Here is a 15696-nt window from a genome sequence, read left to right on the forward strand (position 1 = left end):
TATATTTTTAACAATCGTGTTGGGAGAAAGTTATCTACAGCGAGGCAAATCTCCTTCAGGAGCCAGGTTCATGTACTTCCGCAATGCTTCCACCAGCTTTGTGGAAGGAACGAAACTTATTTAGAAAATGCCTTGCAGCTACATGGAAGGTTCCTAGAGTAGAAGATCCTCATTGGTTCCTGGAAATGCTAATTGTCTTGAAACTGTAATTCCTTACTGGGTTGAGGGAGAGGAATGAAATCCTAGATATGTCTTAGATACGTATTAAGAATCCATAGAGGGATGGGATTAGAACTCAGAACATAGAATTGGAAGGGACCTTAGAGGTCTTCTAATTCAAACCGCCGCTTGAGCAGGCAAATTTATATCATTTCAGACAAGTGGCTGTCCTTTCTCTTCTTAAAGGCCTCTAGACTGGATTGGATTGGATCTAAGCAATTAGGGCCACTTGTTTCATGATCTTCCAGGGCTTTATGAAATGTTATCATACTGAGTTTTTCATTCCACTGCATTAATTTACAATGGAGCCATTCATAAAAGGACAGCAATCACTGAAGACACTTTGAATGGTTTGCTTTTGCTGTGAGGTTCTTTTGTACCATCTAAAACAATAGAGCAATTTACCAGTTCCTGGATTAATTCATCCATCTGACCATCGCACAGCGAGTGACAACATCAAGAGATTAATAAAACACCCTGCAGGGAACAGGAACTGACTAATTAAGGAGTACAGCCATCCTCCTATAAAACTGAGCTGCACTTAACACGAAAGCTATTATAAGCAGTTAACAAATGAAATTAGTTTCTGATTACAAGCACAGTAACAGTCTAGCAAAGATAGGCTACCAATGCATCAGATTGGGGTGGATGGGAGGGAAACCTCCAAAAATTGGTCTCAAAAATAAATAAATAAATAAAGACTCAGGGCCTGCAGCAAATTAACAATGTCATCTTGACTCCAGCTGAAAAAGTAAATAACAAACATGATAATGCTAAATTAAATGTTTAATACCGATGTGATTTTCGCAGGCTAATCCAAGAAACAAACTGAGGTCCACCACTGCCTTCCTTTTCAACCTACCGGATAGTATGTGTTGTCTTCAAAGCAGCCACACTCATCCATGGAGAGGCATTTGAGGCCGTCCCAGAAGAAGCCGTCATCACACTGACAACCTTCAACACAAGTCTTTGGGCATTCAAGGTGATCCGTAAGCCCAGCACAGGTGACTTCACAGATATTAGAACACATCTTATATTGGCTATTGGCTGGACAGGTTATCGCTGCAGAGAGACAGGCAAGAGGAACTAATCAGCTAAAGCAATGTTTCTCAACCTCAGCAACTTTAAGGTGTGTGGGAGAAGTCTCCAGCAGGCAGGAGTTGTCAAGGGAGAGCTGAAATGCAACAAGTAGTAGGTGGCAACAGTTAGCATTGCTTGTATTTTCTTACAAACATCTAGGGCAGGGGTCTTCAACCTTGGCAACTTTAAGACTTGTGGACTTCAACTCCCAGAATTCCTTAGCCAGCAAAAGACACATTAGGGGCTTATTTTCCAGTTAGGGCTTATATTTGGGGAAATATGGTACTAAATGCATCTGGCTGGCTGACAATCTTAATTGGGGATTGTTTGGAGGTGGGGCTTATATTACCAGCATTCTGAAAAATCATGCTAGGGCTTATTTTCCGGTTGGGTCTTATTTTCAGGGAAACACAGATAGGAATAGACAGAAGGTGCCCTAGGCTGGACACCCCAAGCTGGCTTCCTCCTCTATCTTCTCTACATTTACTGCAATGATTATTGTAGAGATAGTAAAGGTAAAGGTAAAGGTTCCCCCGCACATGCGTGCTAGTCGTTTCCAACTCTAGGGGCCGGTGCTCATCTCTGTTTCAAAGCCAAAGAGCCAGCGCTTGTCCAAGGATGTCTCCGTGGTCAGGTGGCCGGCATGACTAGACGCCAAAGGCGCACGGAACGCTGTTACCTTCCCACCATAGTGGTCCCTATTTTTCTACTTGCATTTTTACGTGCTTTCGAACTGCTAGGTTGGCAGAAGCTGGGATGAGTAACAGGCACTCAATCTGTTACGCGGCACTCAAGATTCGACTCGCCAAACTGCCGACCTTCTGATCGACAAGCCAAGCGTCCTAACCCACTGAGTCACTGCGTCCCTTGTAGAGATAGTAGGCAGCAATATTTCCTATTTGGGAATGCAAGGTGTGATACTAGCCAAAGCAATGAACTTTCTTGGGCTGTGGCCAAGTGAAAAGAAAGGAGTGTTAAGTGCTGATCACCTTCCAATTATCTACTTAATTCTCTTTCTTCGGGGTTCTTAATTAAGGCTGTGCAAAGCATCAACGATTCTATTTATAGCCAAGGTGGTCAAATCATCATTTGAACTGAATCTTCACACCAAATCTTCTAACCATTCAATGCAGGAAACAGAATTGGGCACCTCTGAAGATTTGATGGATATTTTTTTATCTATGTGCGCATGTACTTTGATCAGATCAACTCTTCAGATTGCACTGATTTTTTTAATTTTGCATCAACTTTTGGAACCAAATTACAGAATCCTAGCTGGTTCACACAGCCCCTTAGTCTTTATATCAGGGACATCCCCCTTTTCCATCTGCGTTCCAATGAGTAATGCTTCTTGATCGCTACTCACAACAGAAATCTGGTCTCCTCCAAGGCTGGATGGTGACCTTGGCTTCTTGGCAGGCTGCCACATAGCTCTGGATGCTACGACACAAGATTTGGTTGTCCCCACCACCGATGCACAAATCGAGGACACAATGGTTTAGGTAGGAAGTGGGATCCACAACACTATGGCAAGAGGTGAAAGGCCCATCAGAAGCTGTGAGGAGACCACAGAAGGAGCGTTGCTTAAAAAATTCTATCTTTGCCTCTGTGCATATTGGACAATTCTTCCCGGAGCACCCAACCGAGCAGGGGATTCCAGGGGTCGGGATTTTCCAGGCAGCAGCAAACACAAACACATCTGAGGTCACCATGCCATCTGGTAGCTGAAGGTCATCTTTTGGCTGTCCGTTGTAGTTTCCACATAAGCCACCCAGCTGACCCTGGTAGTTGTTGGGAACAGAGATTCTCACATGGTACAAGAGATCAAAGGTCAGCATGAAACCAAAGGAACCCTCGATCCTCTGATATAAGCCGTGCTGGTAGATTCGGAGTTTTCCATCCAAAAGGTTTATAGGGAGGCGATGGAGTCTACCATTTACCTGTCAGAATAAAATAATATCTTCCTGAAAAACTGTAATGAGGAGGAGGAGGAGGAGGAGATTTTTTTTCATTTCCCTTGACCAGGGGGATGTGAAAGTAGAAGCAGTCCTAGAAATGGAAGACTAAGTGATGATTTTGCTCCAGTTTGGGGAGAGGTAAGAGTTGGTTAGCTGGTTGAGGGTCGGTGCTGTCTCTGGTTGGCTGTGTAATTTGGAAAAGCACCTTTGGGGACCTGGATATTTGAAAATCACCATCTACATTTTGAGACCTTTCATTCAGATGGAGCGGGACACTGGACACTTACTGTCATCACTGTAATTGCATCTACTATTATTCTACATGGGATGGATTTTCTCCAGTGGAGCGAGGAGACCACCACCATCACTACTCCACATGCACATCCAGTGAACAGGGTTAAGAAACTCACCTGGACATATCCCCATTTGTCTTTCAACAGAGAAAGCACTAAGTCGGAGACCTCCACCGTGACCACCTTGGGCACTGCGATGTTTCCATTCCCCGAGGCCTCATTCTGTACCACTACAGTGAAAGGGTCCAGGTTCACATTCTTTGTGGTCAACTTGCTTAGGATATAGGAGCAGGTGCCCTGGAAGTCGTAGGGCAGCCCATCAAAAGTAAGATAGAGACCTCCAACAAGAGAACAAGTGGCACTTCCAGTTGGGTAGCATTTCTGGTGTCCATCTTGTAGTTGGCATTGTTCGTTGGGACCACAAGGGGTCTCTTGACACGCCACGCTCCCACCAGACTGGCAGACACAACGTTCTTGGCAACTTGGATAGAAAACTTCGGAAACGGGATAGTACCGCCCTTGATGGAGGCAGCCACACTTCGCCAAAGGTACACAAGCATCGTTACTCCGAACAAAGCCCTCATTGCAGGCACAATTCTCTTGACACTTGGTGGGGCAAGGGGTTGGGAAATAAAGGCTGCTACATGCCTGGTCACATTCTTTAGCACACAGTTCATAGTGGCTATTGGCAGAACAACGCGGAGCTGAAAAGGGAAACAGAATGGATGAGCTATTCTCCAAAGCCCCTGAAGGCAGGACAAGAAGCAACAGATGGAAACTAATCAAGGAGAGAAGCAACCTAGAACCAAGGAGAAATTTCTTGAAAGTGAGAACAATTAACCTGTGGAACAGCTTGCCTCCAGAAGTTGTGGGTGCTCCAATATTGGAGGTTTTTAAGAAAAGACTGGACAGCCACTTGTCTGAAATAGTATAGGGTCTCCTGCTTGAGCTGGGGGCTGGACTAGAAGACCTCCAAGGTGCCTTCCAGCTCTATTCTGATTGATTGAAAGATAAGCTATCCTAGTACAATTGCAACCTTCCGATGACTAAAGTGCTTGGATTATTTGAAAGCTAAGCCTGAAGCATCGCTGCCATTTCTTCTCTTATCTACACTGACTCCTCTCTCTGCGTCTGGTGTTCCCGATCCTACTAGAAATGGACTTGTCTTCTTCCCCAATCAGAACCCCCAGTTTACATCCCAGAGACTCACGGCAAAAAGTTGAAGTTCTCCAGGGGTAGATGGTGATGCCAGCAGCTTGACAGGCCTTCGCATAATTGGCAACCGCTGCACAGACAAAGGCGTAACGTCCCTTGAGGAAGCAGGAGTCATAAATGCAGTCCTGAAAGGCGGCTTCTTGGTCCACGTGGCCATGGCATTCTCTGAAAGGCCCATTCGCGGCTACGATGAGTCCACAATCCCGTCCGGAAGCCCGCTGCTGATTTGCTAAGACGTCAACCCCTGGGCAGGTGGGATCGATGATCTTTTTGCAGCTGGGGTCATATGCCATTGTGCCTTTAGCACCAAACACGGGGATTTGGGGAACAAGGATCCCTCCAGGCATGAGAGCATCATCCGCACGTTGGTTGTTGAAATTCCCACATAGGCCACAGAGTGTATTTCTATATGTGCTGGGTACAGTGACCGTGACTTGGTGGTCCCAGTTAAAGCTGACCAAGAGACCAAAGTCTGCTTCAACCACCCCACTTGAGCCTCTTCGATAGATCTTGACTCTTTTTCCAACAGCGTTATAAGGCAGGAAGGTCAATATACCCCCAACCTATGAAGGAGAAATAGGATGCTTCCGTTAAGCAAATGAAAAGGAGCAATGGTGGGGGGGGGACCCCAAACCCAATCATATCCAAGCTGCCTATCATTTCTTCAGTCCATCTCAGGGTCTGCCTACCTGAGACCAATAGCAGAAATAGGGAACTTTTTTTTTTTGACCAGATATCATAAAATGTTTGGCATTATTCTACAGTAGTTGAAGGAGACAATGGTTGGAGCAAAAACTAGGTGAGATCATGGGACTGATTTTTTCCCCCATTGTTAAATGCCAGGAACATCTGGAGATCCAGACCATTCAAAGGGGTATAAAGATCTATTGTAAGCCTGAGCTTTCTGCAAGAATCTGAACTACTAACAGCCAAGGAGAATTAGCAGGCGATAAGAGGAGAAGGAATTCAAGTTGGGCTGGACATAGATCTCTTCTGGGCATGAAGGGACTCATGATTGATGATTTATCCCTCCCTCCATCTCAGCCTGGTCATCTCCTACAGGCACATCTTTATGTACATCTGTGCACATTAATGTATGTATGTTTGCCTCTATTGCCTGGCAATGGGGCCTTCAAAAAAAGGACATGGAATCTCCTTGTAGCCAGAGTCTTAGAATACCCACTAACAGGAAGACACACCTATAGCTTAGAAGCCAAGTATCCATCTTGGGATCCTATTTAAATACTCAAATGATATATACAATCAGCTGGCCTGGAAAAAAATAATGGCATTCTAATATTATTAATAGGAAAACAGCAACCAGCTGGATTCCTATCTGAAGCTGTTATGTTACAGGAGTATATTGTGACAAGAAATCAGAAACAAGTTATTCACCAAAAGAGGTTTGGGATGTGTAGATGTGAGGAGAGGTGTAAGTATGAAATGCTTGTATAGAGATGTACCTTTGTAGAGGTACATATAAATATGCATCACTTTCTATTGGTCCCCCAATGTGGCAATGTATAAGGTGCTCAAGGCCAAAAATGTTGCTTGTCTCCAGCAGACCTGGATTAGATGTGTCCAATGAAACCCAGCAGTTTATAAGCAGCTTTGTATGGCATCCAGTAGTTATATTTTGGTTTGATTGAAAAAGAGAAATGGCAAGCTGTCCCATTTTAGAGACCTCATGCATTATCAGTCTATAGTAGGATTCTGTTTATCAAATGAGCATCAAAGAGGGATCAGGATTGTAATAGCCAGATACTACCCAAACTTACCAAGACTTTCCCAGGATATTTCCTACTGAGTATGATCTCTATACCATAGACGTTGACCTGTACACTCCGGGTCCAAGACACAGCACGGTTTCCCCGATACTCATTCTGGACATAGACACCAAACCAAATCAGATCCATGGGTTTATCACACACTTCAGTGAGGACATAGGCACAGGGCCCTTGGAAATCAAATTTATACTTGTCGAAGGAAAGATAGTGGGGATCGCCATGAACTTTGCAGTCAACAAAGTCAATAGGGTAGCACTGCCTCACACCCTTTACGACTAGGCATTTTTCTGTGGATTTGCAAGCTTGTTGGGTGCACTCAACCCGATTGGTGGCTGGGTTGCACACACATCGCTTTGTGCACTTATCATCGGCCCAGAAACCCTCATTGGGGGCAAAGAGGTAGCCTTCGTGCCAACATCCACAACTGCTCTTGGGGATGCATTTCCCCTGGCTCAGCACATAACCGGGCAGACACTGACAACCTGCTACGCACACCGCTGGGCAGAGGAGTTGCTGCTGAGTTTGGTCATCCAGGCAAGTGGCTGGGCAGGCTGTTCCACATTGCTGGTACACACTGTTGGGAGGACATTCCGGTACTGTGTGAAGAAGAGAAAGAAAATGGTCAATATTTTCTTCTTTCCTGTGCACCCGAAAGGGCAAGAATGGACGGCGTCTCTTTAGAGATGCGCTAATATGCAGTGACATGACTATATTTATCTCAGATTGATAAGTGGCTGCTGTCTGGAGAGCACATTACTGTAATAAGATCCTCACCTGTTGAAACCATTTAAAAAATCAAATTAATCCTGATTCCCCGTAATTAGACATAACACACTCCCAAACGGCCAGCTGCAAAAAAGGGCTGGTAAATTTCGGAAACCCCTTCATGTTAGCTCTGACTTCAGATCTTTGAAAACGCATCACATTTTATGTGTTTGAATACGTCTAAATATATCAATCAATTGTCACTCAATCCATTCGTATTGATGTTGGGCAGGGGGGGATGTTTCATATTTTTGCCACCTCGGTGCCAATCTGCTTCATGCAAATTCATCACCCGGTCCATTAGCAAGAGCATTTGTTTCACAAGTTTATCGAGAATTCGGTGGGGAATCACAATGTAAAACAAGCATCATTCCTAAAAAGGATGGCACAATTTGAGGCCACCAGGGTGGCATCTGTCCATCTCAAGACTTAATTCGTCTTCCAGGACTCCTTTCAAAGGTGGCTGCCAAACCACAGGTTTTTTTAAATATGGAAATAATGGGGAAATGTTCATGAATCCATTCTAAATTCATTGCAGTTTAGAATTTGCCTTCCTTGGAATACAGATCCAAATCCAACTCAAGGGCTAAAAGTGATCCTCAACCTTCATGGAAAACATTTTGAGTTTTCCTGATCAAAATGATGGGCGTGTAGCACATGGCCAAGGAACAGCATAAAATCCTCACTGTGGTTTTTATATTGCTCCTAAATCCATTTTCAGCTGTTTACCAAGCTTTAGTAAATTAAAGGGATATTTAAAACTGGGTAGGATAAGAAAGATACAGGCAGAGGAACTGATATGAAAAAAAAAGGATAGCTGGATTTTAAGAAATACAATTTATTCAGAATACACTCATAGAAATCTAATTCTCCAGATATCAGTATTTATATACAAAAAGGCTCCTCTGGCTTATACATGCCCTGAAATTTGCAGAAGTACACTTATTCTTTAGAGAAAAGAACCAAAGGAGGAAAGAAAAGGAAGACAACTCATGAGAGATGAACATGATTATAAACACAAAGTGCTGACTGACCGACTTTTAAGAATAGCATGGAATCCAGCGGAGAATTAAGACATGCAGAGTGTCTCTCAAAGCGAGTTCAAATTGAAAGTAATTAGTTCAATTCAAGATTGTCAAGCAAACTCCTTTAACAAGATTTATTGAGGTGAAGGGGGGGGCATTGGTTTACAAGAATTTCAGCCCCTCAACTAGTTCCTATTTATGACTGTTTTACTCATAATACAGGCAGTCCTCAACTTATGGCCACAACTGAGCCCAAAATTTTTGTTACCAAGCGAGACATTAGTTAAGCGAATTTTGCCCCATTCAGGACCTTCCTTGCCACACTTGATAAGTGAAGCACTGCAGTTGTTAAGTGGTTAAGTTACACGGTTGTTAACTGGCTTCCCCATTGACTTGGCTTGTCAGAAGGCCTCAAAAAGGGATCACGTGACCCTAGAGACACGGCAAACCATCATAAATATGAGTCAGTTGCCAACCAAGCATCTGAATTTTGATCACGCGACCGTGAGGGTGCTGCAACGGTCGTAAGTGTGGAAAAACGTTCATAAGTCGCTTTTAGTGTTGTTGTAACTAAACAAATTGCTAGGACAGCCTGTACTTTGGTATTTTCTTAGTTTCTTTCTAACAGCTTTTGCGGCAGGGTTCTTTTCACTGATAATGGAGGAGCTTGCAGCTAGCACTTTACAAAATTAGCTCCTGACTCCTCATCAGTTTGTGTCTGAGCACTCTAAACAGCCTCAAGGCAGCATTTTACGCTGTGCCTTTGAACCCCTCACTTGGCATCCAGGTCTAACTCACTTAGGGCAGGGGTAGGCAACCTCAGCTCTTTTAGGACTCGTGGACTTCAACTCCCAGAATTCCTGAGTCAGCCATTTATGAGGGGAAAGGGAAAGGTTTCCATGATGAGCCATGCTGGCTCAGGAATTCTGGGAGTTGAAGTCCACGAGTCATAAAAGAGCCAAGGGTGCCTACCCCTGACTTAGAGGCTAGGAGACGGCATTCCCACATTCCTTGCATACTTACAGCATCCGGCCAATTTTCTCCATTCGCCAATCTGAACCCCTTCTTTCTGGCAGGCATCTTCATAGGACTCCAGGGCATCACATACAGATTGTCTGTGCCCTTCATTGGCACAAACGTCGTAAACACAACCTTCAAAGTAGAACTGGGGGTCCACTTTAGAATGGCAAGAAGAGAAGGGACCACCGGAAGCTTTGATTATTAGACCACAATATTGCTCAGCCTGGTATTTTTGGGCCTGGTCAGGCTGGCAAGGCACACAAGGCCCATGGCAATCATCCCAGCAGGTGTCTTGGTCACCAACATCCACCTTCCAACTCTTTCCAAAGGCATTGGCATCTGGGGCCTTCGTTCCTGCTGGGGTTTGAAAGTCATCACCGGGATCCTTATTATAGTTCCCGCAGAGGCCACAGAGACTTCCATAGAAAACACTGCTGGTGGTGACACGCAGGAGATGATTCCAGTCATAAAACACCCGGAGATGAAAGTCAGTGACCAGTAAGGCAGACCCTCCACTTTGCAAGATCTGGAGAGAGCCACCATTTAGGTAGATGGGGAGGTGTGCCTTAATGCCATTTACCTGCATTGCAAAAAAAAAAAAAGAATTACAAGGGTTGCAGCGTTGCAACAATATACAGAAGCAGTTGCAGTCTGGATCCCCAGCTGGAAAGGAAACTATTCCTAATATATTTTCCCTGCTCCTAGCCCAGCGTTGGAGGCAGGTAAAAAAATAAAAAATAAAATAAGAGACTGTCAGACTAATAAGGAGGGGGGGATCTCAGAATCCGAGTTTTATGTTTATATTTAATTTTTATTAAATAGCTTTTAGGATATAAAAATTGAAAGGAAACGGAAGTAAAGACGTAAAAGAAAAGAGAGAAAAGTTTTTAATTTTAATTAATTTTATTAAATTTATATACCGCCCTTTCCCGAAGGACTCATGGCGGTTTACAGGGCGTGTAAAATCAAACCAATACAAAATACAAAAGTTAAAAAACAATTAAAAAGATTAAATTATCCCTGAAAATAAAAACCCCAGTTAAAAATTCTCAGCCTGGGCCAGAGAGCTCAAAGAGCCAGGTCTTCAGGTCCCGGCGGAATGAACGAAGGTCAGGGGCGGTCCTAAGCTCCGCGGGCAGCTGGTTCCAGAGGGCAGGCGCACCCACAGAGAAGGCCCTTCTCCTGGGTGTTATCCGCCGGCAATCTTTTACCGGCGGCACCCTGAGAAGACCCTCCCTGTGTGAGCGCACTGGACGAAGGGAGTTTGATGCTGGCAGGAGGTGTTCCCTCAAATATCCCGGACCCAAGCCATTTAGGGCTTGATAGGTCATCGCCAGCACCTTGAAAGAAAAAAGGAGAAAAAAGATGCAAAGAAACAGCTTTTGATCTTCACAGCAGTTACAAGTTCATTTATATTTTACCCTCTTGCTAAGGTTACAACCTACAGTGGGAAGGTAACAGCGTTCCGTGCGCCTTTGGCGTCTAGTCAGGCCGACCACCTGACCACGGAGATGTCCTCGGACAAGCGCTGGCTCTTCGGCTTTGAAACGGAGATGAGCACCCTAGAGTTGGAAAGGACTAGCACACAGGTGCGGGGGAACCTTTACCTTTACCTTAAGGTTACAACAGTTTCCTTCTTTCCATCCTCTGCCTTTTCTAATCATCAAACCCATAAATCACAAGGTCATTTTTTTTCTTTTTTTGGTAAAAAAAAAGTCCATAAAGGGTTTCCAATCACAAATAAATTAATCTACTTTCCCTAATGGGACAAGTCAATTTTGTTATCTCTGCTAATTCATCACCAACTCTTCCTCCATGGTAGATATTTCAAAATCTTTCCATCTTTGTCCATTGTAACAATCTCATAGCAGTTATCATAGATAAAGATAAGCTTCCGTGGCTCTTTTCCAATTGGTTGTCAATTAATCACAGCAAGAAAAGTTCTAATTTCAGTTGAATATTACTCTCTAAGATTGGAAGGAATTATTTTCCAGGGAAGCCTGAAGTATACTGGGCACTCGGCTATGAGAAATTTTTTGTTCTAGGAAAACCTAGGTTGAGTTTGCATAAGATGCTACTCTAAAAAAGGGTTTGGTAGTTGATATTTCAGCACATTGAAAGACCCCCAACTATTCTGTGATGTAGACACAAGGCTGAGCCATGTTCTGATTTATTTTTCTGTATTAGTATTTTTGTGAAGGCAGCCATTGCATTTTGTTAAAGCAGCATATTGTGTGAAATCAACTTAAAAAGAGCTTCATTATGACTAATTTAAACCTGTGTTGTACTTTTAAATGAATCTTTTATGACACATTATATGCAAAATAGCATTCCACTAACAATGAAAAGCTTTTTTGTTTTGATAGGGAGGAGGTTTTGCCTTGAAAGTCAGTCTAACAACATTTTAAATAAATAAATATGAGCTTTGATTCTTGTTCTGCTTGCTTTGCTCATTCTGATTTTCCTTTAAAGTTATTTCTAGGTATGTATTTAATTGCTATATTTAATGAGATGCTGTTGTCCTTTTTTTAGCTTCTTTTCTTAACTCCTACTCCGAAAATTAAACCAACATCTGTAGCCATTAAGTTAAATCTACAAAAATAGGCCAGTTGTCATTGTTCTAACAAGGGCTTAGGGCAAGTAATAAAAACTATTTTTGAATTCACCTTCGCCAGGTTTCCTTTGAATCCGAAATAAGTCTCGGAAAACAGGTAGCGTTTTCCCAGGACCACCTTAACCCTGCAGTTGTCTTGGACTCCATCTCCAGATTTTGTGTTAGCTGACAAAATGTTCATGCTCTGATTTTTTTGAGGAACAGTACAAATAAATACAGCATTGCCCCCCCCCAAGTATCACTACAGTCATTTCATTTAGGCCATCTAAATCAGTATTTCCCAATCTTAGCATTTTAAGATAGAATCAAGATCACGTGAAGTACTAATACCACTTCACAATGCCTTGGTAAGGCCACAACTGGAATACTGCATCCAGTTTTGGTCACCACGATGTAAAAAAGATGTCAGGACTCTAGAAAGAGTACAGAGAAGAGCAACAAAGATGATTGGGGGACTGGAGGCTAAAACATATAGGGAACGGTTGCTGGAATTGGGTATGTGTAGTTTAATGAAGAGAAGGGTGAGGGGTGACAGGATAGCAGTGTTCCAATATCTCAGGGGCTGCCACAAAGAAGAGGGAGCCAAGCTATTCTCCAAAGCACCTGAAAGCAGGACAAGAAGCAACAGATGGAAACTAGTCAAGGAGAGAAGCAACCTAGAACTAAGGAGAAACTTCCTGACAGTTAGAACAATTAACCAGTGGAACAACCTGCCTCCAGAAGTGGTGAATGCTCCAACACTGGAGGTTTTTAAGAAGAGACTGGACAGCCATTTGCCTGAAATGGTATAGGGTTTCCTGCCTGAGCAGGGGGTTAGACTAGATGACCTCCAAGGTCCCTTCCAAATTATAATATTGTTGTTGTTATTGTTATTGTTATTGTTGTTGTTATTATTATTTATTATTATTATTATTATTATTATTATTATTATTATTATTATTATTATTATTATTATTATTATTATTATTATTTAGAGAATATAGAATAACAGAGTTGGGAGGGACCTTGGAGATCTTCTAGTCCAACCCCTGCTCAAGCAGGAGACCCTGTACCATTCCAGACAAAAGGCTGTCCAATCCTTTCTTTAAAAACCTGTAGGGATGGAAGGTTTTCCACCCATAACTTTTGAAGCAAGCCATTTCACTTTTTAACTGTTCTCTCTCTTAAGAAATTTCTCCTTAGTTCTAGGTTGCTTCTCTCCTTGATAAGTTTCTATCCATTGCTTCTTGTTCTGCCCTCAGGTGGTTTGGAGAATAGCTCGGCTCCCTCTTCTTTGTGGCAGCCCCTGAGATATTGGAACACTGCTATCATGTCACCACTAGTCCTTCTCTTCATGAGACTAGAATACCCAGTTCCGTCAACCATACAGTACAGGATATGTCTTAGTCTCCAGCTGCCTAATCATCTTTATTGCTCTTCTCTGCACCCTTTCTAGAGTCTCAACATCTTTTTTGTATTGTGGTGACCAAAACTGAACACAGTATTCCAAATGTGGTCTTACCAAAGCAGCATAAAGCATTATCATCACTTCACATGACCTTGATACTATCCCTGTGTTGACTGCATTGGTTTTTTGGTCAGCTGCAGCACACTGCTGGGTCATACTACAATGGTTGTCCACTAGGACTCCTAGGACTCACACTTACGGCTTTTGAGTCACGTGCCACCTACTCTGCACTTGGTTTTTCTTGCTTAAGCTGGGGTATTCGGGGAGTTGAAGTCCATGTATCTTAAAGCAGTTAAGTGAAACACTGATCTAAATGGTGTTGGGAAGCAATTCTTCAAGCAGCTGAGATCAATTCTGAATCATCTCTTACCTTCACAAAACCATTTTCTGATCTGGATATTGTGATAGTGTATCCATAAACCTCAACGGTCACCATCCCGATGTAGGAGACACGTTTGCTCCCCCTGTTTTCATTCTTGGCATAGATGTGGAAAGACGGGAGTCCAACGATATTGCCGCATGTCTTGGCAATTGTGTAGGTGCAGGTCCCTTGGAAATCGTACTTAAACCTATCAAATGTAATGTAGTGAGGGTCACCCCATATCTCGCAGGTAGCGTTTGAAGTTGGCACACAATGCGGTTGACCGTTGATCATCTTGCATTCTAGGCCTTTTGGGCACAGGACATGGCTGCAACTGAGAGGACCTAAGGACCGGATATGCAATTTTAATCACTAGTCCTGTGTTAAGGGAAGAATCAGACTCAAAGCAAAAATATCATGTTATTTTCAGCAGTGATCAAACCTGACTTTGGATTTCAGAAGTTTCAGAGAATCATGGGACACTCCTCTTGATGGGCTTCCTTCTTCCTTCAGCCCACACTTGTCCCCAAGCAAACTCACCTGACTATAATACTCATAGTGCCCTAGGTCAAAGACTTGTTGCTTTGCGTGCTATTTTAATGTGTCACAATGCCTTTTTTAAAAAAAATTCCATTTATATCCCGCCCTTCTCCGAAGACTCAGGGCGGCTTACAAGCTTAGCAGTAGCCTTCATTCTATGTATATGCCTGCTTATTAGGGCTTTCACACACCCCAAGCGGCATTATTACAAAGTCAGCTTAATTGCCCCCAACAATCTGGGTCCTCATTTTACCTACCTCGGAAGGATGGAAGGCTGAGTCAACCTTGAGCCTGGTGGGACTCGAACCTGCACTAATTGCAGGCAGCTGGTGTTACTTAAGGAGGCATTAGCCCACTGCTCCACCAAGGCTCTTGGGGTGATGCTACATATAGTCCTTGGCTTAGAACAGTTCATTTAGTAACCATACTGAAAAAAGTGACTTATGAGCGTTTTTCACACTTTATGACCATTGCAGCATCTCCATGGTCACATGATCCAAATGCAGATGCTTGGCAACTGACTTGTATTTATGGCAGTTGCAGTGTCCTACAGTCATGGGATCCCCTTTTGCAACCTTCTGACCAGCAAAGTCAATGGGGAAGCCAGATCCACTTAACAACCAGGTTACTAAATTAACCGCTGGAGTGATTCACCTCACAAATGTGGCAAGAAAGATTGTACTGTAAAATGGGGCAAAATTCACTTTACAAATTGTCTCACTTAGCAACAGACTTGGGCTCAATTGTTGTCATAACTTGAGGACTACCTGTATCTTGATGGCAATTTAGAAAGCTCCAAAGTTCACCCTTGGGAACCCAGAGTAGGCATAAACTATCATCTGGGTTCAGTAAACACCTAGATTGTTTAGGGATGTCTACCAGTTCTCTAGAGGTCATCCATTCTGATGATGTGTCCCATCCATCTCATCTCAAGACTGTGTCTCCAACTTGGGAGCTCTTGGTCACAGCAGTAATTCAAGGAGAACAAGGGAATAGAGGGGGAAATAATAATGGGACATCAAATCATCCCATGAAGTTGAATGGTGGGCTATTAAGGCAGAATAACAGAACAACAGAAGGGGCCTTGAAAGTCTCCTAGTCCAACCCCCTACCCTTTTCAGACAAATGGTTGTCCAATCTCTTCTTTAAAACTTCCAGTCTGGAGACTGGAACGTCTGGAGACACAATGCACGTTTAGAGAGTAGAAAGTGCAGTCACTAACCTCATGACAGCCATCCTTCGAAGGCTTTAAAAGAGGATTGCACCAACAATCAGACAAGAATTTTAATGGCTGTTACTCATTGTGGCACTATAGGGTATGCACTTCATCTTAAATGCCACTCAATGCCATTTGAAAGGAGATGACTGTTCT

The 15696-nt window shown here is 43.2% G+C and overlaps 1 protein-coding gene across 3 annotated transcripts in view; it reads right to left on the reverse strand.

Annotated features, from left to right (window-relative positions):
* Positions 1 to 15696, reverse strand: part of FCGBP (Fc gamma binding protein) — a 64073-nt gene that overhangs the window by 23602 nt on the left and 24775 nt on the right. For all 3 annotated transcript variants that reach the window (XM_081334456.1, XM_081334457.1, XM_081334458.1), the window contains 7 exons: positions 13794 to 14128; positions 9366 to 9942; positions 6544 to 7148; positions 4761 to 5328; positions 3668 to 4254; positions 2666 to 3239; positions 1082 to 1281 (listed from right to left, as the gene is read on the reverse strand). In XM_081334456.1, coding sequence (XP_081190582.1) covers positions 1082 to 1281; positions 2666 to 3239; positions 3668 to 4254; positions 4761 to 5328; positions 6544 to 7148; positions 9366 to 9942; positions 13794 to 14128 — 3446 coding nt within the window. The remainder of the gene's footprint in view (positions 1 to 1081; positions 1282 to 2665; positions 3240 to 3667; positions 4255 to 4760; positions 5329 to 6543; positions 7149 to 9365; positions 9943 to 13793; positions 14129 to 15696) is intronic.

This window comes from Vipera berus (assembly GCF_964194415.1).
Source record: "Vipera berus genome assembly, chromosome: 9".
NCBI lineage: Eukaryota > Metazoa > Chordata > Lepidosauria > Squamata > Viperidae > Vipera > Vipera berus.